Source organism: Petaurus breviceps, unplaced genomic scaffold (genome assembly GCF_028583685.1).
Source record: "Petaurus breviceps papuanus isolate PSGF00001 unplaced genomic scaffold, PetGlider_PUasm1.0 419, whole genome shotgun sequence".
NCBI lineage: Eukaryota > Metazoa > Chordata > Mammalia > Diprotodontia > Petauridae > Petaurus > Petaurus breviceps.
The window spans coordinates 8545253-8569797 of record NW_027186324.1 but is presented as its reverse complement, the minus strand read 5'-3'; the positions used below and the strand labels follow the sequence as shown (position 1 = coordinate 8569797).

At 38.6% G+C, this 24545-nt stretch overlaps 1 protein-coding gene across 1 annotated transcript in view; it reads right to left on the bottom strand.

Annotated features, from left to right (window-relative positions):
- Nucleotides 1-21725, bottom strand: part of GRPR (gastrin releasing peptide receptor) — a 48776-nt gene extending 27051 nt beyond the window's left edge. Inside the window, exon 1 of the mRNA XM_069100494.1 lies at nucleotides 20839-21725. Coding sequence (XP_068956595.1) covers nucleotides 20839-21254 — 416 coding nt within the window. The 5' untranslated portion in view covers nucleotides 21255-21725. The remainder of the gene's footprint in view (nucleotides 1-20838) is intronic.
- Between the last annotated feature and the right edge of the window lie 2820 nt (nucleotides 21726-24545).

Sequence of the window (24545 nt, the reverse complement as noted above, 5' to 3'; positions counted from 1 at the left end):
CAAGAGCTTTACATACTGATCTCCATGCACTGAGTAAACAAAACATTAAGGATTTACAATTCTTTTCTCCTTAGTGTCTCACAAAGACACCCTACTTGTTCCTAACTACAATCCCAAAGACTACTCAAAAAAATTTTTATTTTAAACTTCAAATTTTACCTATTTGACAGCATAAGCATTCTAAGCATTATAAGAATAAGCATATTATTGAATTTTAACTCTATGAGTAGCCTTGACGTCACTAATTGTATTAAGGGTAACATTTTATTAAAAAAGTTTTAATCTATCTTACTTTTATATGACATTATAAATAAATCACAGTGAGATTTTTGTTAAATAAACTATTCTGTTATTTTTAAGTTGTGTTTAAAATGTTTAAGAGGTAAAAAATCTGACCCTGCTAAAAGATCACACAAAATCTTTAAAACAAAGCTAAGTAGTGGCAGGTGTGGATTTGGGGAAAAGGAAGGAAGGAGTTGGGCTGGGATGGAAGCCTTTAAAGTGTAAACTTTAGTTAGTCTATACAGATGTAATTGTGGAAGGAGAAGGGAAAAAGTGAAGTATAGTACTTTTGCCAGAGTAAACTCACTATTCAATGGAATAAGACCATCTGTCTTAATAACAGATCATGTGTCTAATTCCCTCTCTTTTTCTCCAGTGAATTTAAGATTTGGGGGCTTACTACAATTATAGTCACTACCCATAGGAACATCTAGAGAAAAATAGTCTTTCTTCCTGTTTTACAAACAATATGGTACAGTAGAAAAATACAGTGTCTTTGGAATCAGAGGAGCTGATTTCAACTCCTATCTTTGACACTGTGTGACCGTGGACTAGTCACTTAATATCTCCGAGACCTCAGTTTCTTCCTCTGTAAAATGATGGGTTTGACTAGATGGCTTCTAATGTTCTTTCTAGCTCTAAATCTATGATCTTATGGGCTAGGACTTCACATTGCAGAAACTCTTCAAATATAATTGGGGTACTGGAAGTTTGTGAGAATTGACCCTTGGCTAGCAGCAGTATGAAAAAGGCTCTGGCCACTGGAAGGGCTCTTATTTGACAGCTATAATGGGAGAAGTCTGCAAAGCTTCTAGTAGTATGTCATGCTTCTGGAATCTATAACTAGGCTCAAGACTTTTATCACCACAAAGCGCATGTAAAGGCTTCTATTAAATTGCATTTGATGAGTTAAATTTAAGGTGAAAGTGTCAATATGTACCTGTAGGTTAGATTTCTTTTATGTATTGTCCCTTGTTTTATTTCTTGTCTTGTTCCTGGACCAGCTGGTGGGTGGTGCCACCTGGGAGTCAGGCATTCTCAAGGTGAAGTGACTTATATAATAAAGGTCCGGTTACTTTTGGATTGTCTCAAATTCTTGATTAGTAATTGTGAAGTCAGGGTGCAAGGTGAAGAAGCATGATCCTTACTTAGTCTAGGGAACTAACTCAGATTGAGTTGTCTCAGTCAAACTCAGCTAAAGCCTTAATTGACCAGACTCTTTCAGAGAGAGAGTAATCAGTTGAAGCAGCCAAACTTTTGCCATCTTTTAAGCTGCCCTACCCAGTCAACTACTTTTGATTTAGAGACTATCAATCAGATCAGACAGCCTCACTATTATTGTTCTCTGTCAGGAACACCTCTTGCAGATGAAATACAAATTTCTTTGGCCTGAGAGTATTCATTCTTTCATCACACTATAACTATTTTAAGTTAGAACAATGAATCAAATGAAGAAGCTGCATTATTGGAAGTTAAAAAGTGTATTTCCAACTTGATGGACTGAATTACCATATTTTACATAATTATAACTTCATATAATTTGAGTCCAAATGCATGTGACCACTTCATGGGATTCATTATTTACATTCATTTGAACCTAGCTGAATTGTAATAAAATTATTATCCCTATCATCTTTTGGAGTGGGAGAGAGAATAAGGGGATGGTTCACTTTTAAGTTCTCGAAGAGAAAAGCTTTTATTTCTCCCAGAAGCTCATCCTTTTCTAATAGGATTCAGACCAATACTTGGGAAGAAGTTAAAAGTCAGGATGATTTTACCTCATATCACTGAAGACTTTACTTCAGCTTTTAAAAAGTTATTTCAGTTGTTAACTCTACAGCACAAAACATTGCACAGAATCTCCCTTAGGAATTTTGACAGAATCAGTTATTGGTCTCTGTGGGCTTAGTGTGCTACCTACTGCTAAAAGTGAACAAAGACCATTTATTCATCTACTGAAGGCAGCAATGATTTCACTATTAGAAGACAAGCCTTAGCATTCAGTCTTTCTGAAAAAATAAAAGTCCACTGGTAGGTCAGGCCAGACCAAATCTTTTGCTTCAAATCCTTAACCAAAGGACCAATACCTTTTTCATAAATGTCACAAGACAATAGCTGTCTCCACTTCCAACAGAATTTTCCTGTTAGACAACTGCCTTTCTATTCTTGGCCAAGAGGGAACCAGGAAATGGGGGTCCTGAACCAGTACCTTGATTCTAGAGTAGCAGTGTTCTCTAAAAAGAAGCTGTTAGCTCCAGCAACTAAGATGGAAAACAGGAATGTTCTTTATCAAAGAAAAGAAGCACCAAAGAATTTATCTTGGATAAAATATGCAGAACAAAGTCTACTAGATTTTAATGTCCTTTGTCTCCCTTCAATCTAGTTCTATAGATCAATAATTGGCTGTACTTTGTATAGTCAGCTGTAGTTTGCGAAGTCATTCAGACCAATTTTGGGACATTACAGAATAGGTCTTCCTGCATTAGAAAGATTCAAGCTTTGCATAAATATTTAAAGAAACAACCACTACCTCCCCAGGAATATCATCCTCAGCAGAATTGTAAATGGATGACAGCTTTCCTATGTCAAGTGCAAGGTGGATGGTAAGAAAGAAAAGTCTAAGGTGCTCTGTCTACATAACAGTGGGTTTACCAGGGAACACAACTTTGCTCATATGAAAAGGGAGCTTTAGAAGCCCGTTGGATTAAACACATTCATGTCTCTTAGTTTGATGTTATGGGTTCATGGAGGTTGTTTCTTTCCTTCTATCACTGGAAGGTCCATCTTAGGTGGCTTGAAGGCTGCTGGGTCTTCTGTAATTCTAGTAGCCTGAACCCGAATGAGTTCCATTGGCGATGATATCTGAGTACCTCTATAAGACTGGACACTGAAACCAGAGTCAAATTTCTGAAGGGTTCTTGGTCCAAAAAGACTCCATTTTTCAGATGAGGGTTGGGAGGAAAGGAGGAAAAAGAGACCGTCCTCAGGCCGAGGCTCCGCCACGGACAGGAAACTGAGACTAACACGGCTCCAGGTCCCCGTCACTCCCTAACCACCGAAGCACGGGGCGAACCGAGGCCATGACGCAAGTAGCGCCAAGACCCAAATGGACCTCAGCGGGGAGAAATAGGGTGCAGCCTCACCTAGCTGTATTGTAAAGAACACGGGCTTTAGGTCCAGCTCCAACACTTACAATCTGTCATTTGGTCTCACTAGAGTCTAAACTTCTAGATCCATAAAATAGGCATAATGATGCTTGCCATCATTGAGCTTGCCATGTCTACTTTATGGCATCATAGTAAATGGAAACTCTTATAAACGACAATGTGTTACATTAGCATTTCACAAGCTGCCCAAAGAACACCGGAATTATAACAAGGTTGGGATCTTTCTGTCCTAAGAGATATATAAAGATGAAATTCTGGAATGGATGGCATGAGACTTCTGGAAAATCCCAGCGATAATGCCTTGTCAAAGAAATTATGGAGCAACAGAGGAAATTAAGCCTATTTCTGCTGAAAAAAATAACTATAGTATTTTCAATACATGAAAAATTCACATTGAATAGTAGGGTCACTAATAGAAAATGTTTTGCAGAACCTTAACTAGACCTGTGACATATATGTGTATAACTATATATATATGTATATGTGTGTATCGATACTTATACATGTATGTACATATGTATATACATATTTCTATATATATTTTTGAGGAATTGAAATATACCTGATTTAGAATCCATGATATGAGTTTACTCTTCATTCCCTCTATTAGACTGCAAGGATTGAGCAGGGGATCTGGTCACACTTTATTTGACTGTCTTCTCTCATTGTGAGTACATAATGTCTACTGTTATTTTATAAACTTATCTTTGTAGAGAAACAATAATAATAATAATTGCTTGCTTTTGTATATTCCTTTAAGTTTTACAGAAGGATTTCTTCACAATAACTCCACAAGGGAGGCAGTGAAAAAATAACATTTCTATTTTATAGATGAAGAAACAGACAGTTTGCAAGTGACTGGGGTGATATTTGAGCACAGTTCTCTAGATTTTAAGTCCAGTACCATGTGGATGCATTCAGATCTTACTCATCCTTCAAAGACTAGCAGCACATCTCACTTCTACTATGGACCCTCGTTGATCTCTCCCTCTCTTTAAAGTCATGTACCCTGCATCCATTAGCTATGCCTGCAAGAAATCTAAGGACCAAGGCATCACATTCATTTGGAGGCCTCTAGTAAAATCGTAGACACAGTGTCTAGGAGTAAATAAGCAGTCTCCATAGAGTTACAGGGTTATAGGATTTCAAGATGGAAGGGACCTTACAAATAAGTCTGCCCAATCTCTTATTTTTTAAGGTGAGAAAACTGAGGTTTAAAGGAGTTAAATAACTTGCCCAGGTGACAAAGGGCAATAATAGCAAAGCTGGTACGGGAAGGCAGACCCTCGGACTTTCACAAGGAATGTTCCTTTCACTACAGTGCAGTGCCTTCCAACCCTACCAGGTAGTTGTAAATGTTGATATCATTAATCATCACAAATCAAAACAAATTGTAAAAGGGAAAGAGAATAAATTCTTTCTCAACTTGAGCAGTGTTCCTAATATAAATACTCTCAAGAGAGCTTATAATCCCAGTTGGTGTGTGATGGATGTGGAGGCAAGCGTGTAGTTCTTAAAAACCCTTGAGGGATTTGGGTTCTTTTGGCATATGCTATAGTGAATGTTCCACAATTCAGACGCTGCCCTGAAGTTTTGTTTTACCACTGCACAGTCATTGGCAGGAATAATCACTAATTGGCCACAAGAGATTCTATAAAATATACACCCAAGACCTTGTAAAGGGAAATCAAGACCAGCAAGACTGGAATGGAAGAGCATGGCATGATGTAATGCCTAGCATGGGGTGTACCATCAAGTAGGTGCCTAATAAATGCTCGTTGCTTAATTAACTCAATAGGACTGAGAGAATTAATATCTATTGGAGAGATCCAGGATTTTTCCCTTTCTATATTCTCATTCTCTGCTAGGTTAAATCAGCCCCTGAAGAACAGGGCTGATAATGAGACTGGATTTACCATTCTCAATCTTGTTCTAAACCACTTCCATCCCCAACTAGGGAAGCCCATTCTGTTCTACTTAGGTTTAGAGGTACTGGGGTTGGGATGGGGTGGTGTAGAACCTTTGTCTAGATTGCTGGAGGGAGACTGAGGGTGGTCTGGGAGTAAGAATGATGTAATCAAAGTCAAGTCCGCCAGCCCCTTATTAGAATAGTCTACCTTTCATTATAATATTCATTTTTCTCATTGATTATTAACTAATCAGAGTTGATTGCCATCTGTGGGAATACCCACTCTTCCAAAAGACATAGAAGTATCAACAGGCTGCCATGATCTGTCTTTGGTTCATAAGAGATGGCCAAACGATCAACCTTTTATTAATCATTTGCTAGTCATAATTAATAAAACGATTAATTACCAAAATTATGTCTCAAACTTTTTATATGTCATAGCACCATCTCTACTCTTCTTCAGTTGAGACGCGGAAAGCTAACAGTCTAGCAATAAAAGCAGCTCACTTTTTAAGGTTTACAAAGCCCTTTCTACATAATGCTTTAAGGTAAATTGTGCAAATATCATGATCTCATTTTACAGATGAGAAAAGTGAGACTCAGAGGTTAAGAGATATACTCAGGATCATACCACTAGAGCGTATCAGAGCCAAGATTACAGTGCAAATCTTTGTCTAACACAGATCTAAATTTTTTTTCATTGAAACTCATGGACAAATAAAGTTCCTTCAGGTTAAAAAAAGTGAGTGAGTGTGTGTGTGTGTGTGTGTGTGTGTGTGTGTGTGTGTGTGTGTGTAGGAAGCCTAGTAAAACTAGGGAAAAGGATGTAATTAATACTGTACAAGACAGTCTTCTTCCCTCGCCATTTTTGGGGGTAGGAAGGAGGAAATTTTGGATCTGTGACTTTATTAATGTGTAGAATTTCCTTTACCAATATAATCTGGTAACTCATAAGTTTTGGATGGTTGCTTAGAGGTTAAGTGACTGGTCAATGTGTTTCAGAGGTGGACTTGAAAGTCAAACTTTCCTTACTCTGAGGCTCTCTATGGTCTATGGTAGGCTGACTCTGCTCCAGGCATTTTCTCAGACTTTCGCCCTCTCTGGGGTTCCTTTAAGTCTGAAAACCCCATCTTCTAGAGGAAGCTTTTCCCAATCCCTCCTAATTCTATTGCCTTCCTTTTCTTAATTAGTTGCTATTTAGTTTATGCATAATTTCTTGGCACATATTTATTAGTTTTCTCCCTTATGGAAAGCTCCATGAAGGCAGGGACTATTTTGTGCCTTTGTATTCCCAGTTTTCAGCACACTGCTTGGAATCTAGAAGGTAAATTTATCTACTGATTGATTTTTAACTTCATGCAATCAGACTATTTTTTTCCTTAGGATCTTTTCTATTTTTATTTGGTTAAGAATTCCTTCCCTAGACATAGCTATGAAAGCACCTCCTACCATTTTCCTTTTATTAAAAAAAAATAATGTAACCATGTATGAGGTAAACATTTTTTGAACCTCAAAGAACGAAGTAAATGTGATTTTTTTTCCTTCAATGCTAGCACGGGCCCAGATGTAATTTCTTGTTGCTTTTCCTTCTCAAAAAGGACCAATGACATCACAAGGGTGATGTCTTGACTTGCCAGTGAACTGGATTAAAGGGAGGCTGAGCTGCCCAAAGTCATCAGAGTCCAATGGCAAGAGAAAAGTTAAGGAGACTAGCCTTTAGCCATTGAATGGGCATGGACTCACAACTGAGGCAACTGAGGCTTGGGGAAAGACCAGATATAGTAGGTGTTTAATAAATAATTTTTGTAGAATGAATTAACACACTAAGTACTGTAGCACAAGATGTGATCCTTGCCCTCAAGAAGCAATGGTTTTGTTGAGAAGTCAGTATGCAAAGCCTTAAAAATATGAAAAATTAAATAATGATACAATAAAATATAATAGAAGTTATTCTCCAAGGTAGTATATGTTTGATTGTCAAATGATGGATATTACTGAGAAAAAGTACTATGAGTTTAGGAAAGAGAAAATTACTGAGGTCTCCATGAAAGAGATGAAATGACCTGGGCCTTTAAGGCTAAGTGAGGATCATGATCCGTTAGGTGGCACAGTGTGTATAGAATGCTAGGCCTGGAGTGAAGAAGCCCTGAATTAAAATTTGGCCTCAGACACTTACTAGCTGTGTGACCCTGGGCAAGTCACTTACCCCTCTTTGCCTTACTTTCCTCATCTGTAAAATGAACTGGAGAAGGAAATGACAAATCACTGTAGTACTTTTTGCCAAGAAAACCCCAAATGGGGTCCTGAAGAGTCAGACATGACTGAACAACAACAAAAAATTTGAGTATGTAGAAAAAAATAGCGAGTATTTCAGGTCTGGAGTAGTATATGAAAAAGTACAAATACGGACAAGATAACTGGGCTACTTTCAGTCTACCTTTCTGGCTGATATATATATATAGAATACATGTAGACAAATCGAGGGAAATAAGGTTGGAAATGTAAATTGGGGCCATATTATGGAGGGCCTTTAAGCCCTACTCATGCTAAAGTTACTACCAGTCACAAGCCTGGAACTTAGCGGCTGTGTTTTACCCTCCCTTTGATACTATTTACCCTGCCCCACATTCTGGATCTGAGTTCCCCAATCTTTTCTAAGGAGGTGACCTATTTTATTTCCTCCATGTCTGTAATGGTCATGGTAATTTGAAGATCTCCCCTGCCCCCTTATAAGCCCAAATTGAACTTGAGGACCTTCCCTGGTTTGAAAATAACCTCTGCCCCCTAATAGGCTGAATGTGGTCACTTGGAGCCTGTGGTGGAAGGAGTTTGCTGAAGGGAAGCAGAGTCCACAGAAGAAGCTGGCTTGGAGGGTGGCTTGTTTTTCAGGAGGCACAACTTTTGTTACTTTGCAGTCAAGTGGATCCTGAGGGTTGTGATGTTCTCTGACCCTGGAGAAGGCTGTATATACCTCTGAGCCGAGGTTTTGCTTTGGGGCTCACTTTGGGAAGAGGTCTGTGATTTGGCCAGATGAGACTCTAGACATTGAGCACCCCCCCCCAGCTTTGAAAACCCAGATGTTGGTGCTTCTCTCTGGTGACTACTAGTTGTCAGAGAGCTAGAAGTCCTGTCTGTTGAATTGTGTTGTTTTCTCTGTTGTTTTGTTTGCTTGTAACTTCTGTTTGTATTCTCTGAAGTTTAGGGTACTGACTTTTTCCCCTGAACTAGGTAAATGATATATGTTTGATTAACGTAAGATTGTTAACCCTTTTTGAATTGCTTTCCTTTAGAAAAGCAGATCAAAAAACCTGTGCTAGCAGCCATTCTGGGTATGCTAGGGTGCTTGCTGCTACAGTGTCCTAATAGGGTAAGGAGCTGGCATGGGGGAGGGCACCACAAGCTTGTTGAGTCAGTAAGGAGGGTTATGGTTGCTTGTGATAGGTACTAGTGGTCGGCTGTGCTGTCTTTCCCATTAGAAATGTTTACAAGCCTTGGGCTTGTTTATCAGAATTATGAACCACGGACAGGAACATTATTTTTTAAAGCTTCACAAGCAAGCAAGGCAAGCATCAAGTTAAATTACTCACAAAGAACAATATAAGCTTGAGTTATTATTATTGTATTATAATTTCTCCACACCCATTAGAATTAAGCTCCTTGAGGGCAGGACCTATCTTTATTTTTCTGTGTTTGTATTCCTAATACTTAGTAGGCACTTAATAAACAATAAATGCCCTCTCATTATTACATTATAATTATCTCATTCTTCTCATTCCTTTTTGATGGAGTTCAGATAGAAATGATCCTGATACAAGTCACTGCGTGACTTTGTCAAAAGTCCTACATCACTGATTTTCTCTGTTGGAACTGAATACTTTAAAAGCTATTTATTCCATGTAGCCTGAAGATTATTTTTCAGGTATTTGACAAATATTATTTGTCAGATATTTATAAAAAACACTATTTTAAAGTTTTTATGGATCACTGTTGTATCTGGGCAACTGTGAGAAATGATTATCATTACCATTGTCTCTTCATTGGTGTCTTTAAAAATGTTATTGCTGCCCATCATTATCTGACTATACTGCTCCAAGACAGTCAGGATGGAGTCATCTAAATTTAATGTTTTTCCCAGAATCTAGTATAGTTCACTAAGCAGAGAGGGTGATTCAGAACTATATGTTGAATGAATAAATGAGGATAGAAAGCTGGACAGAATTTTATGTTCTCATTTACTGACAGAGTCATCGATGAATCAACAAATATTCATCAAGTTCTTGCTATGTGTTGAATAATGTGTTGGATACCACGGGAAATAAAGAAGAAATGTAAGATGGTCCTTGCAGTCAAAGAGCTTACTTACAATCTAACTGGAAAATGAATATGTTAACATAACACATAGGTCTATATAGCTTTATGTGGTTCACATATTTTCCTATACTTTATTAAGTGCTAAACTTAGCTCTTAATTAGTTGAAAGTTTAAACTTCAGAGAAGACAGGGACACAAAATAAATTTGCCTCAATATGTATTTCCTGGTGTTTTGGAGTCTGTAGAAATATATAGATGGGACTTATTGAGAATAGCTAGGTGGCACATTGGGTAGACCACTAGTCCTGGAGCAGGAGGTCCTCAGTTCAAATCTGGCTTCAGACACTTAGTATGATGTGGGACAAGTCACTTAACCCTATTTGCCTCTGTAAAATGAACTGTAGACATAAACGGCAAATCACCCCCATATCTTTGCCAAGAAAACTCCAAATGGGATCACAATGAGTCAGACATGACTGAACAACAGAGACTTAATAGGATTGGAGATTTAGAGCTGGAAGGGACCTCAAAGGCCATCTAGTCCAACCCCTCATTTTACAGATGAGGAAACTGAGGCCAAGGGAGATTAAATGAATTGCCCAAAGTCACACAAGCAGGTGTCAGAGGTAAGATCTGAACCCAGATCCTCTGACTAAAACCAATGCTTTTTCCATTCTGTTCTATAATTTCTGTGTTATAGGTATATGACTCTAATTCAAGTTTAGAAGAAAGCATCTGGTTAAACTCATGAGAATTAAGTTGAAAAGAAAGCATGGATTTGACAAATAATGAAGTTTATTTATCTGTTTTTAAAATATCACTAGGCAGATTCTGCAAGCGTGTAAGTACACGCACCTGTGTGTGTGTGTGTGTGTGTTTGTCTAGGTGTGCATATAAAAGGTTTGTAAGCCTCCTGAACTCTTTTAAGGGTAATATTCATAGACTGTGTCCTTGGAGCACTGATAAGTACTCAGTGTTGTTTCAAGTATGCATACAGTTCTGACAGAAATAATTTTATCATAGAAGGATTTTTTCCAAAATGTTTTGTACTTGTTATGATCTCCTCATCACCCACTCGCACCTTAGTCCTTGGAAATTTCCCTTTACATCACTATATTGAAACTATTCTCTCTGCGATTCTCCAATAGATAAGTGATGAAAGAAAATGGACAGACCATTCTCAAAAGGGAAAAATAAACAACAAAACTAACACTTGTATTAAAAGTGCTCCTAGTCATTACTAGAGAAATGCAAATTAAAACAACCCTTTCCATATCGCATCCATCAGATTTGCATAGATGGTGAAAACTGGAAAACTGTGGTTGATGAGGAGCTGGGGAGTAGGGGAGAGGAAAAGCTGTGGAACATATACACGTATAGCTCATATGTGTACCATGAATTTGTCGAGAATTGTTTCAGAAGTCAGAAATCTATGTATTTCCGTTAAAGAAGCAACACTGCTACCAGGCCTACATGCCAAAGAAATCAAATACAGAAGAAAAAGGGTGAATGTGTACACAATATTTATAGCTGCTCTTTCTATAGTCACAATGAACTAGAAACGAAGTGGGTGCCCATCAACTGGGGAATGACTTAACAAATTGCAGGATATAAATGTAATGCAATATTATTGCTCCAAAGAAATGGTTAAAGGGATGATCTCAAAGAAAACTGGGAAGACTTGGAAGAATTGATTACAAGTGAAGTAAGCAGAAACAGAAAAACAATTTATGCAATAATGTTTTAAAGAAAATCATCTTTCAAAAACTTAGGAACTTTGATCAATGCAATGATCAACCCAAACTGCAGAGAACTGATGATAAAGTTGGCTACGCACCTCCTGACCCAGAGGTGATGAACACAAGGTGCAGAATGAGGCATATGGTTTTTTTGGAGGTGACCATTGTTGTTGAGTTGTTTCAGTCATGTCTGACTCTGTGCATTCATTTGGGGTTTTCTTGGAAAAAAGACTGGAATGGTTTGCCATTTTCTTCTCCAGTTCATTTTATAGATTAGGAAACTGAGGCAAACAGAGTTGAGTTATTTGCCCAAGGTCACACACCTAGTGAGTGTCTGAGGCTGCATTTGAACTCAGGAAGAGGAGTCTTCCTGATTCCAAGCCCAGTGCTTTATCTGTTCATTGTTCCACCTAGCTGCCCCAGATGCCGTCATCAGGGAATTTATTTTGTTTGATTGTGCTTATCTGTTACAAGAGTTGTTCTTTTTTTCTATTGAGGGAGGGATATTTGGGGGAAGAAAAATAAGGATGGCAAGAGCATTGCCCCCCCCCCAAAAAGAAAGAAAAGAAGGTTATTGAAGCATTTAAAAGAAAATGGGTAGGAAAGAACAGAAAGATGTTCAGAAGGAAACACAGCCAAGACAGCTTTGAAGATAGCATGTTGAAATTATTACATGCTTAAAAAAAGAGCAAACTATATATTGGATACGCCTGTTTCATGTACTATCTTTTTTTCTATGCTACTTTGGATAATGGAAGTATTAATTTTTATGCATAAGTGCAAAATTTAAAAGGAAAAAAGAATTGCTCTCTCAAAGATCACCAGTGACCCTTTTACTATACAATTCAAAGGTCATTCTTCAGTCCTCATGTTAGAAGTAAACCCTTTGAGAATAAGGATTATTTCATTCTTTGTATTTTTATCTCCAGGATATTAGGTAGTATCTGGTGCAAAGGGTGCCCTTAATAAATGCTTGTTGACGGACTGACCTCTCTGCCTCTTTTAATGCTTTTGACAGCCTCCTTGGAATTTTGAATACTCTCTTCTCCCTTGAATTTTGAGAAACCATTCTCCAGGAGCACCTTCTCTCTCTCTGACTATTTTCCTTTGTTACATTAATGTTACTGTTCCTTAACTCCCCCCCCCCAAGGTCATATTCTTAGTCCCTTCTGTCCAAACTTTCTACTTTCATGAACCCATTTACTAACATGGCTTCAACTGTTATCAAAATGTAGCTGGCTGTCCAGTTCTAACTTTTTTTCTAATGAAGTTTCCTTTAATGATGAGTGGACTAGTCCAGTGGTCTTAATCTACTGTTTTAATCCATAATTTTCTTAAAGTGCATTTTATTTAAATAAAAATAAGAAATTGTTACATACAATTTATAATACCAATGGTCAACATATAATGAAAATAAAACAATATGGAAAGATATTTATTTAGTAATCACTTATGATTTTCACATTTATAATATGTAATAATAACTAAAATAATATACTGCTAACTAATGTGATAGGTGAAATTTTTTCCATTGAAATACATCACTGGTGATACTGCCACTTAAATTTTTTTAAATACTAATTGAAGAAAATATTTTATATTTATAACAGCTATTGCAGAAAAGTCTAATTCACACAAATGTGATGTAACTAACAGTAGTATAGTTTATTGCACTTTGATAAGTCAAAGAACTATTTTTTCACCCATGGCCAAAAGATAATAAGCCATTTAGGTTTGAATGTTTTTTTCAACATATTATCACAAACCACCTTTTAACCATTCTTTTTCAAACAGAGTAAGACCAAATGTATCATATTTGTCAATAACAAGTGGGCTCTCATTTTTTTTTGCTTTTTTTTTGTTTTCCTTTCATATCCATAAAATAGTTAAACCTTATAGTACTGTTTTTTCTTTTGTTTATTTATTTTTAATTTACGATATTCAGTTCCACAATTTTTTTTCCATCTCCCTTTCCTCCTCCCTACTCCCCACAAAGCGGCATGCAATCCTATATAGGTTCCACATATGCCTTCACATTAAACATTAGTCAGGTTGTAAAGAATTATAAGCAATAGAATGAACTACAAGAAAGAAGAAACAAAACAAAAAAAGAAAGAAAGCAAGTAGTTGGCTTCAATCTACATTCAGACTCCATAATTCTTTCTCTGGATGTGGAGAGCCTTTTCCATCATGAGTCTGCATTGCTGAGAAGAATGTCATCACAGATACAGTGTGTCTGTAATTGTGTACAAAATTCTCCTGGTTCTGCTCTCCTCACTTAGTATCAGTTTATATAAGTCTTTCCAGATTATTATAAAGTCTATATGTTCCTCATTTCTTATAGCATAATAATATTCCATTACATTCATATACCACAACTTATTTAGCCATTCCCCAACTGATGGGAATTCCCCTTGATTTCCAATTCTTTGCCACCAGAAAAGAGCTGCTATATATCTTTTTGTACATACGGGTCCTTTTCCCACTTGTATGATCTCTTTGGACCCTTGAAGATGCATTACTGGGTCAAAGGGTATACACATTTTTATAACCCTTTGCTCTCCAGAATAGTTGGATCAGTTCACAACTCCACCAACAATGCATTAGTGTTCCAATTTTCCCACATCTTCTCTAGCATTTATCATTTTCTGTTTTGTCATATTAGCCAATCTGACTGGTGAGATGAGTTACTTAAGAGGTGTTTTGATTTGCACTTCTCTAATCAATAGCAGTTCTGATTTTTCTGCAAAGCTTCAGACCTACATCTTAGACTACCATCCCCAACTGGATAACACAAGGACAACTTAGACTTAACATGTCCAAAATGAAATTATTTCCCCCTGACAACTTAATTAACATCATCTTTCCTTTCTTATTTCCCATCACTGGAACAATTCACTCACCCACATTCCCACCTTTAATGTTCTATATAATCTTTCCTTCTTCCTTAACTCCCACATCTAATCACTTATTGAGCCCTACCATTTCTGCTTTTGCAATCTCTCATGTATCTTCTCCTCTCCACAATATCACTTCCATCACTTTATTTCAGACCTTCATTATTTGGACTATTACAATAGTTTCTTCACAGGCTTTCTGAGGGGAAGAAATACAAGCTATCAAGTCTTGTAGAAAAAAATGCTCTAAATCACAAACAATTAGAGAAATACAAATTAAAACAACTGTGAGGTGTCACCTTATACCAATCAGATTGGCTAAGATGACAAAAAAAAAGAAAATGAAAAATTCTGGAGGGGATGTGGGAAAATAATGCAATGTTGGTGGAGCTATGAACTATTCTAACCATTCTGCAAACCAGTTTGGAACTATGCCCCCAAAGCTATTGAGCTGTGCATACCCTTAACCCAACAATACTACTACTAAATCTATAACACCAAGAGATCAAAGAAAAAGAAAAAGCATATATATGTACAAAAATATTTATAGCTGCTCTTTTTATGGTTGCAAAGAATTGGAAACTAATGGGTTGCCCATCAATTGGGGAATGACAGGGGCAGCTAGGTGGCATAGTGAATAGAGCACTGGCTCTGGAATCAGGAGGACTTGAGTTCAAATCTGAACTCAGACACTTAACACTTACTAGCTGTGTGACCTTGGGAAAGTCACTTAACCCCAATTACCCTGCCTCCAAAAAAACCCCACAAAAAATTGGGGAATGACTGAGAAGATTTTGGTATATGGTTGTGATGGAATGCTATTGTGTTCTAAGAAATGATAAGGCATTGTTTCAGCAAACCTGGAAATACTTGTGTGACATGATGCGAAGTGAAGCGAGCAGAACCAGGCAAACAATCAACACTGTTAACAGAAATATTGTAAAGATAATTGTCTGTGAAAGACTTAGCAACTCTGGTCAACACCATGACCCACTCTAACTCTAAAGGATTCAGGATGAGGAATGCTGTCTGCCTCCAGAAGGAGAGCTGATGGACTCAGAGTACAAACTGAAGGCTATGTTCTTTTCTTTTTAATACGACTAAGGCACAAATGTGTTTTATAGGACTGTACATATTTGTAATACATTTTGTTTTTCTTACCTTCTTAATGGGGAGTAAAAGGGAGAGGGAGGGAAAGAATTTGGAACTGAAAATAAAATAAAATTGAATTGAAAAAAATATTTAAAAAAACCAGGCCTCCTGCTTCATCTATCCCCGTACTCTAATCTAGTTTTTATGCTACTGCTAGAATAATAATCGTGATATACAAACCTAATCATCTACAAATGATAAAATCGAATCTAATCCTTCAATAGCTCCATACCGCCAACAAAATAAAATTCAGTATCAATCAACCAACAAGCATTTATTAAGTACCTACTGTGTATCGAGCATTGTGCCAAGCACAAACCAAAATGAAACAGTCCCTTCGTTTAAACACCTTAATTATATTAAAGAATAAAAACACGTATGCATAAAAGTACATGCTGAATAGCGACAAGATAATTAGCTTGGGATCCTAGGCCTTCCCCACTCTAGAGCCCCTTCATCTCTCTCATTTCTTCACCTACTATTCCCCCTCATGTGTTTTATATTCCAGAAAAATTTAATTACTTGCTAACCTCTGCAATGCCCCATGCATTCCAGGCTCAATCCCTTTGCTAACAAGTTGCTATGTTCCTCGAATATTTTCTACTCCATTTCCATCTGTTAAAATCCTAATTGTCCTTTAAGGTTAACGTAAGTACATCGTCCTCTAACAAACCTTCCCTGGTTAGCCACAATCCTTTTCCTTTGGGGTCTTATATAAAACTAGATTTACACGATTCATAGTTTTCAATCATCTCTGTGCGGAGTGCCAGACTTGGAATCAGGAAAATCCAAGTTCAAATGACCCTGGATTAGTCACCTAACCTCACTCAGCCTCAGTTTTCTCAAGTGTAAAACAAGGATACTAATAACCATCTGCCTCGCAGGGTTGGTCTGAGGGTCAGATGAGATAATGGAAGTAAAACACTTCGCAAACTTAAAATGTTATTGTTGTTATTTCTATGTTTTTCTCGTATATGCCTAATTAGAGTGTAAATTTTTGGAAGGCAGGGATCATTGTAATTCAATAAGTTATTTTTGTTGTCGTTGTTGTTTTTGCTTTTTGGAGGGAGGGAGGCAGAGCAATTGAGGTTAAGTGACTTGCCCAAGGTCACATGGCTAGTAAGTGTTAAGTGTCTGAGGCTGGGGTCAGTGCTCTATTCACCACGCCACCTAAACACCCCTACAATAAGTATTTTTTTAACTATGTCTTATAAAATTTTATTTTATAAATCTTTGTTTCTTTCCCACTTCCTACCACAGCAATTTGCCAATATTAGGCACTAACTAAACATTGGCTAAAGTTGAACTTTGTTGAAGGTTACATAAGTACATCCAGTTTAGAGTCTCATTTATGGGTGCTGATCTCATTCCTATGATGCAAACCCAAATGATATGAAATATTAGGGCACTACTAGCAAGCCAATCTGTTCAACTTTAAAACTTTCCCTAGGTTTATGTTCCTTGCTTTGGAAAGATTCACAATCCAGTATAACTGCTTGACATGCTATAAAAAATCAATCACCAAGCATTAGGCCCCTCATGTGTCAGGTATCTCGATAAACAATGAACAAAGGCAGAAATGAAACAGTGCCCGTACTCAGAGTTTACATTCTAACAGGGCACATACACAAAGATGTGTTTCTGTTGTTCAGTTGTTTCAGTCGTGTCTGACTTTTTATGATGCCATTTGATGTTGTCTTGGCAAAGACACTAGAGTGGATTGCCATTTCCTTCTCCAGCTGATTTTACAGAGGAAGAAAGTGAGGCAAACAGGCTTAACTGACTTGCCCAAGGTCACACAGCTAGTAACTGTCTGGGCCTGGATTTGAATTCAGGAAGATGGGTCTTCCCAACCCCAAGCCCAGCACTCCCTCCACTGTGCCACCTAGCTGTCCCTCATAGGTGTGTATACATATGTAAATAAGTACAACAGAGTTGATTGTGGGGGAGGGTGTGAAGGGGCTAACAACCGATGACATGATTAATGAGTTCATGCAGGATGTGACATTGGAGCAGCTTTGGAGAAAATAGGGATTCTGGGAGGCAGAGAATACAAAGTAATAGAAAAAGTACTGAGCTAAAAAGTTTAAAGACCTAAATTCTAGTTCTGGAGTTACCATTCTCTTGTGTGAACAAGTTACTTGACTTAGCGCACATTCAGAAGGCACTTAGTATTTCTGAGGCACCGAGGCTTTGTAAGGATGGGGTGTGACATTCCCCATTAAGAACTGCTCATCATGGGGCAGCTAGGTGTGGTAGTGAATAGAGCACTGGTGCTGGAGTCAGGAGGACCTGAGTTCAAATCTGACCTCAGGCACTTAACACTTACTAGTCATATGACCTCGGGCAAGTCACTTAAGCCCAATTGCCCTCCAAAAAGCAAAAAAAAAAAAAAAAAGCGCTCATCAAATGTAGGTAGCTAATTAATTAACTAGATAAAAAATACTTATTAAGTATTTATTATGTGCCAGGCAAGACAGTCCCTTCCCTCAAGGAGCTTACATTCTAATAAGTGATGATAATACTTATGAGGGAGATGAAAAAGAAGAATGGAAGGCAACATGGGGTGGAGAGGGCCAAGACGGCTGTAGGTGCCGGGTTCCAGGTGAGATAAAGTGAAAACTCACCTGTATTAGCCCAGAGTCCTAGGGACAGAATTCAAGGTTGGAGGAACAGAGAGAGGGTGGCAAATAGGAATGATCTCTGAAGTAGAAACAGCATCACGTGGAAATGAAATTTCAAAATATTTACTCTGTAAAGATTCTCCTTTTACTCCCTTATGGGGCAGTTAGGTAGTGCAGTAGATAAAGTGCCTAGCTGAAAGTCAAGAGAATCTGAGTTCAAATTCAGCCTGAGACACTTACTAGCTGTGTGACCCTGGGCAAGTCACTTAACCTTGTTTGCCTCAGTCTCCTCATCTGTAAAATGAGCTTGGAGAGGGAAATGGCAAACCACTTCAGTATCTTTGCCAAGAAAACCCTAAATGGGGTCATGAAGAGTTGAACACAACTAAATATCAACAACTACAAAAACTGCTTTATGTGAGTTTCTGAAAACTGAAGCTCACGGCACATTGCTTATCATAATAGCCATGCCAGCAATACTCTCGGCAATTAACCTTCCTGGGGTTTCCAGAAAGTGCTTAAGCTAGACAGAAGCATTTATACCCTGCAAGAGTTGAGTTTCTTCCTTAGGCAAACATGGAGGGTGAGATGGGTGTCCTGGCACATTTAGGCATGCCTCGCATTCTGTATATATCTAAGGCTTCTTCTCCTTCTTGACCCCAAGACACATTGGAATAGAGATTTCATTTCTGCCAATGACAAAGTTAGCCAAGGTTTGAAACCCTGGAGATCAGTTCAGTGTTTTATTCTCATTCCTTCCCTTCCCCTTAATTTTACACAGCAGGCAACAAATGAGAAAAGAAAAAGGCAGCTGCATCAATTCCTTTCCTAACCAGGTGGCAAAGTATCTTCTTTCCTGTATTTAGTTAAAAATCTCATTCGGAAGGCCCCCAGCCTTCAACTAGCCCTCAACCTCAAACTTTGAATGGGAATTAAAAGACATTTTCTGCTGTGGTCTCAACATCTAAAGTCATCTATGCCCACTGAAGCCCAGCAGAACAGTGTACAGGACTGGTTACACGAGAAAAGGAGAAGGGTCTGAATAAATGAAGCCCTGTCCTATAAGGGAAGGTGTCAGAACTCTGTTTCCTTTTCTCTGTTCTTTGTCTATTTTTGAAATTGCTGTTTGGAGTAGCAGCACATTTCAGGTAGCAGCGTTAGTGCCTTTGTCCAGACAGAAAACATGCTCTCTTATTTATACAAAACTCCACAGAGCCAGATAACAAATTAGGATCCAAATCAGATTACAAAATTAGAACCAGCCCACATGCAGGGCAGCACACCACATTTCTTTCTGATAGAAGTCTACAAAGGGAACAAGTTCTTTTATTTTACCGGTTGTTCTTTTTTTCTTCGGTATGTCAAACTTCTTCAACAAGAGAATCATTGAGATTTGATTTGGAGGTAAAATTAGAAGGCATTTCCCAGAAACCTCACACCAACATTACTTTTCACTTGGTACCATGACCTACTCATAGTATTTTGAAGAAAAAAGATTTCAGACTTTGAAATTCTGAGAAACCTCACAGATAACTAATTAGTCAAAGTCCATTAAGCCATTCAGAAAAGAATAAATCTGAGTTTACTACATATATTTTCTAACCTGTTTCTTAAAGCAACTACTATTTTAATTAGGTATTTAATAAATATTTGCTGTGTGAATACCAATTCCTGAAGAGCTCCTGCGGGGAGAAAAAAATCATGTTCAATTTTTTCTCAGAAGGATGCATCTTGTTGGACTAAATTCCAGAGGTAGTGTGCATAGAATAACATGATCAAATTAGCCACTCCTAGCATGCCATAGCTAGGTGATATGGTGAGTAGAACACTGGGCCTGGAGTCAGAAAGATATGAATTCAAATCTGGTCTCAGATACTTGCTAGCTCTGTGACCCTGGGCAAGTCACTTAACCCCTATTTGCTGCAGTTCCTCATCTGTAAAATAGGAATACCACAGAGAAGGAAGTGGGAAATCACCCCAGTATCTTTGCCAAGAAAACCCCATGAACAAAGCCCATGGGGTCACGTAGAGTCAAACACACCTGAACAACGAAAACAAGACAGGATTCCAACTTGCATATCACTTTCTCAAAAATTCAACCTCGTGTGAAGTTTCACTACAGAGTTATCCACATAGCAGACCTCACTGTGCAAACTGTTCAGTTCACTCAAACTCACACTGGAATTTAGCCACGAGAAAAAGTCGAGCTGTCCAGGAGAAATGAATTCAAAGAAATCTGTTTATTGGTGCTCTTAGATCTGTCTAAAAGCATAGATTGGAAAAGGCAGGACATAACACCAACTCGTCCTTTATTGCTTTTCTTTAAGAAAATATTCTCCTTACATACACGATGCTATTTGGAGGAATATTTTGTGTGAAATATAAACTGTGCCAGGTTTCAATAGCTTTCTTTTAAAAACTTGGATGGGGAGGGAAGTTAAAAGCAATGACATAGAGGAAATACATCAGTCCAAGCCCCCATTGAATGTGTATTTCTCTCTCTCATTCCATTTGAAAAACAGGACATTTACGTGATGCTACCTCCTTTTCACTCCCATTCCTTTATTTTTTTTCCTTGGAAACCTCTTACCAGCAAACTTCCAGAAGTAAACCCTGAAGAGACAGCCCAATTGCCAGTGAGCCCAGCCTCCTGAAGGACTCAGTATGAACACAGGGAATTCGACTGTACAGGGACGGGGCCGTTAGCAAAAACACCAAAATCAAAAACTGAGATTAGACTTTCAATAGGACACTTACCTGTCTGCAGAAAGAGCTGTGAGTGTAAAGACTGATACCCCAACCGAAGTGAGCTGGAGGAAGGGGATCAGTTTACAACCAATTCTGCCAAAAAGCCATCTGTCTGCCAAATACTTGCTGGCATCCACAGGGGCGCATGTGATGAGTAGAAGCAAGTCTCCCAAAGCCAGGCTGGAGATGAACAAGTTGGGCACGTTTCTCATAGACTTAACTGTGCAGAAGATCTTGATCAGGGTAATGTTGCCAACCAGTCCTATGAGAATGATGAGCCCATACACAACTGGGATGATATACAGGAATCCTGGGTTGAACCCGTCATTCCTCAGAGGGATATCTTCACTGTGGATAGAGATGTTGCAACTAATAAAGTCCTCTTCTTCCAAATCCACGAAAAGGCATTCCTTTTGTACCATCATTTAATTTCGTGCCACCCAAGCGAGCTCTTGGGTGCTCTTAAGAAGAAATTGTTGTAGCACAGCCTTTGGATGGAAGAGAGGCTAAGTTTTATGCTGGGCAATTTATCTTCTTTAATGAAAACATCACTAGGCAGGAGTCCTCACCTACCATGGCATTTGAGACATGCCAGCCAGGCTTTTGATCCTGAATCTGCTCTGTTCTTCAGATTCATCTAACCAAACAGTTCAATATGTAAGTTTGTCAAGAAAAAAAAGAAAAGAAAAGACTGGAAAAGAAAAGGAAAATCCGAGGAAAGCCCAGGGTAGGAAAAAAGAGAGAGAACATGCTCAGAATTCAGTCTGGTTAGTTTACCTCCTCTGTATGCTATTCCAGGCTAAGCACTAGCCTGACTTTGTCTGATTGCAATTGGCCAGAACTTTTGACTGCTGCTGTCATTCCCCGTCTCTCCCTGTATTTAAAAAAGACAGGTTTAAAGTGAGGCAAAGAAACTGCTCTTGGAAAGCTCAGATCCTATAGGCAGGAGAGACTGCACGTGACAACTCTCACCAGCAAGACTGCTCAATAGAACAGTTGGAAAGGACTGTGGGCTACTTCTAGACTAGAGAATGCCAGCCACCTACTGGACAGTTTCTTCACTGCCCAATCCACTGTCCCTTTCCAGAGAGGCATCAGCTCTTTGGAGGGAAATGAAACAGATTCCCTTTTTGATTTGTCTTTGTGATAACAGCGGTACCTTCAGCCTTGAATTCAACAGGATTTCCATGCAGTCAGTCCTCAATAAATGTTGACTGCCTGCCTGAGCTTAGCACTAGGAGACCATCTGGGAGACACTCCAGGTTCTCTAGGGGTCCTGAAGGAAAGCCAGAGGCCACTCATTTTTCCCACTCCATTTCAGTACACTAGAGATTGGAAACTTATTTTACAAGAGAACTCTAGTAATTCTCTCAAATACGCCAAGCGCGCCTCTTCCACAGTTTGTCGTTCTTAGCATTGCATACTGTAGCTCTTTAATTGTGTTAAGTGCCTGAGGTCAAATTTGAACTCAGGTCCTCCTGACTCCAGGGCAGGTGCTCTATTAACTGCACCACCTAGTTGCCCCTGGTTTTATTTTATTTTTTTTTTGTTTCTAAGGCAATTGGGGTTGTGTCTTGCCCAGGGTCACACAGCTAATAAGTGTCTGAGGCCACATTTGAATTCAGGTCCTCCTGACTCTATCCACTGGCCACCTAGGTGTCTCAGGAACCAGATATAAACTTAAAAGCAAAAGGATTTAGATTCTATTACAAAAAAAAAAGAAATATAACCACTGCTCACAATCCTAAATAATTTGCTAAGTGCTTTTCCCACAATAGCCCTGTGAAATAGGTAATACAAGTTACCCCCACTAATTACCTCCATTTTGTAAATGTGAAAACTGAGGACCAGAGATTCTGAGTGATTTGCCCACAGCCATAAGACTAATAAGTGGGAATGTAGATGGGCATGATTTCAAGGCCAGGGTTCAATCATGCCTAAAAACATACTAATCTACTCTAGCCTGACAAGTATATTATTAATTAGCTCTTTCATCAGTAATTTATACACATGAATGGACTATACTACCATGTTTCGATCTTTAGAATTTGTGCAGAGCAAACAACCCCTGAAGTTCTCCAGCAGCCCATCAATTACTGCTAGGTTCTTGTTAAAGGATTTCTATGGCAAAACTCACTTTCCAGAATCCTGAACCTAAAGCAACCATGGGAGAAAAAAAAGCGAGTTCTTAGAGATTATTCCTGTTTGGTATCCCTAAAAGGGGAAATGTGTCCATCAGGAAAGCACAAAAACTATTGCCCTGGGAATTTCCAACATGACGTTATAAGCACTCAGGTCACAGTTCTGTTGCTCAAATACCCAGAACAAAATCAACAGCTGTTGCCTGTTACGTAAGTACATATCACTCCCAGTGTAGGATTGACGCCTCAGTGGCAATTGTAGTCATCAATATTATTGAGCACCCCTCGGAAGGGGGAAAGGGGAGGTAGAATGCACAATTGGACACAATTGCTCCTTGCATGATGATGGCAAAGTGTCAGATGCTGTGAGGGTCAGTCACACCCAGGTGTTTATTCAGCACACGGCTGAATGGTGACCCTTACGTGCTTTCAGCATATGTATAGAATAGAACACACGTAAGCAAATGGTTACTATTTTCGAACACTGTGCTTTATGAGAAGGAAAATCTAATTCAACATCATTCTCTCTCTTTCATGAGGAGCATAATCATTTCCATCCGTTTAGACAACTGGACTTTGTAGGGGACTTGAAATCAAGGATGAATGTGACTTGGTGGATGGAAACCATTGAGGTTATATGGGAGGAAGAGAGGGAGAGGAAGACCATAGAATCCTTGATTTAGAGGTGGAAGCCACCTTGGGTGCCATGTAGTCCAATTTACAAATGAGGAAACTGAAGATTGGAGATGTTAAGTGGTGTGTCCAAGGTTTCACAGGTAGGAACAGAATTAGGATTTGAATCTGGATCTTTTGACTCCAAAGTCAATGCTTTTTCTATGGTATCACCAAAGTAAGTAGAGGGAAGATGTTTATCAACCAAATAACAAATTCATACTGAACACAATTTCTATGTAGAGCATCTTGATAAGTACTGTGTCAAATGTAAAGTACAAGACAAGGTCCCTGCCCTCAAGGTGCTTACTGTCTCATTGAGATCACAATACCCATGCACAGAGAAAAGTTCACTGATAAGCCAGGAGGCAGAAAACAAATGAGTAGGTGAGTTAATGAAAGCTACAGGACATTGGAGGTGGAAGAAATCACTGTGGTGGAACAGCTTCAGGAAGGTCGAGGTACTTAGAATTGCAAAAGCACAGAATGCTTGATCCAGATCTTGAAAAATAAATAGGATTCAGATAGAGAGCAGGTTTCTTACAGGCAGCTAGGTGGGACAGCAGAGTATTGGGCCTGGAGTCAGGAAGACCTGAGTTCAAATCCAGCTTCACACGCTTACTAGCTGTATTACCCTCACCAAGTCACTTAATCTTTGTCTCAGTTTCCTCAACTTTGAAATGGGGATATTAACAGCATCTATCTCTCAAGGTTATTTTGAAGATCAAATGATAATATTTGGAAAGCATTTAACATAGTACCATTTAACATAGTACCTACCACACAGTAGGCACCTAATAAATGTTTCCTTCCTTCTTTCCTTCCTTCTTCCTTGTTCCCTCCCTCATTCCCTCCCTTCCTTCTCCCTTCCTCCCTCTCTCCTTTCTTTCCTTCTTTCCTCCC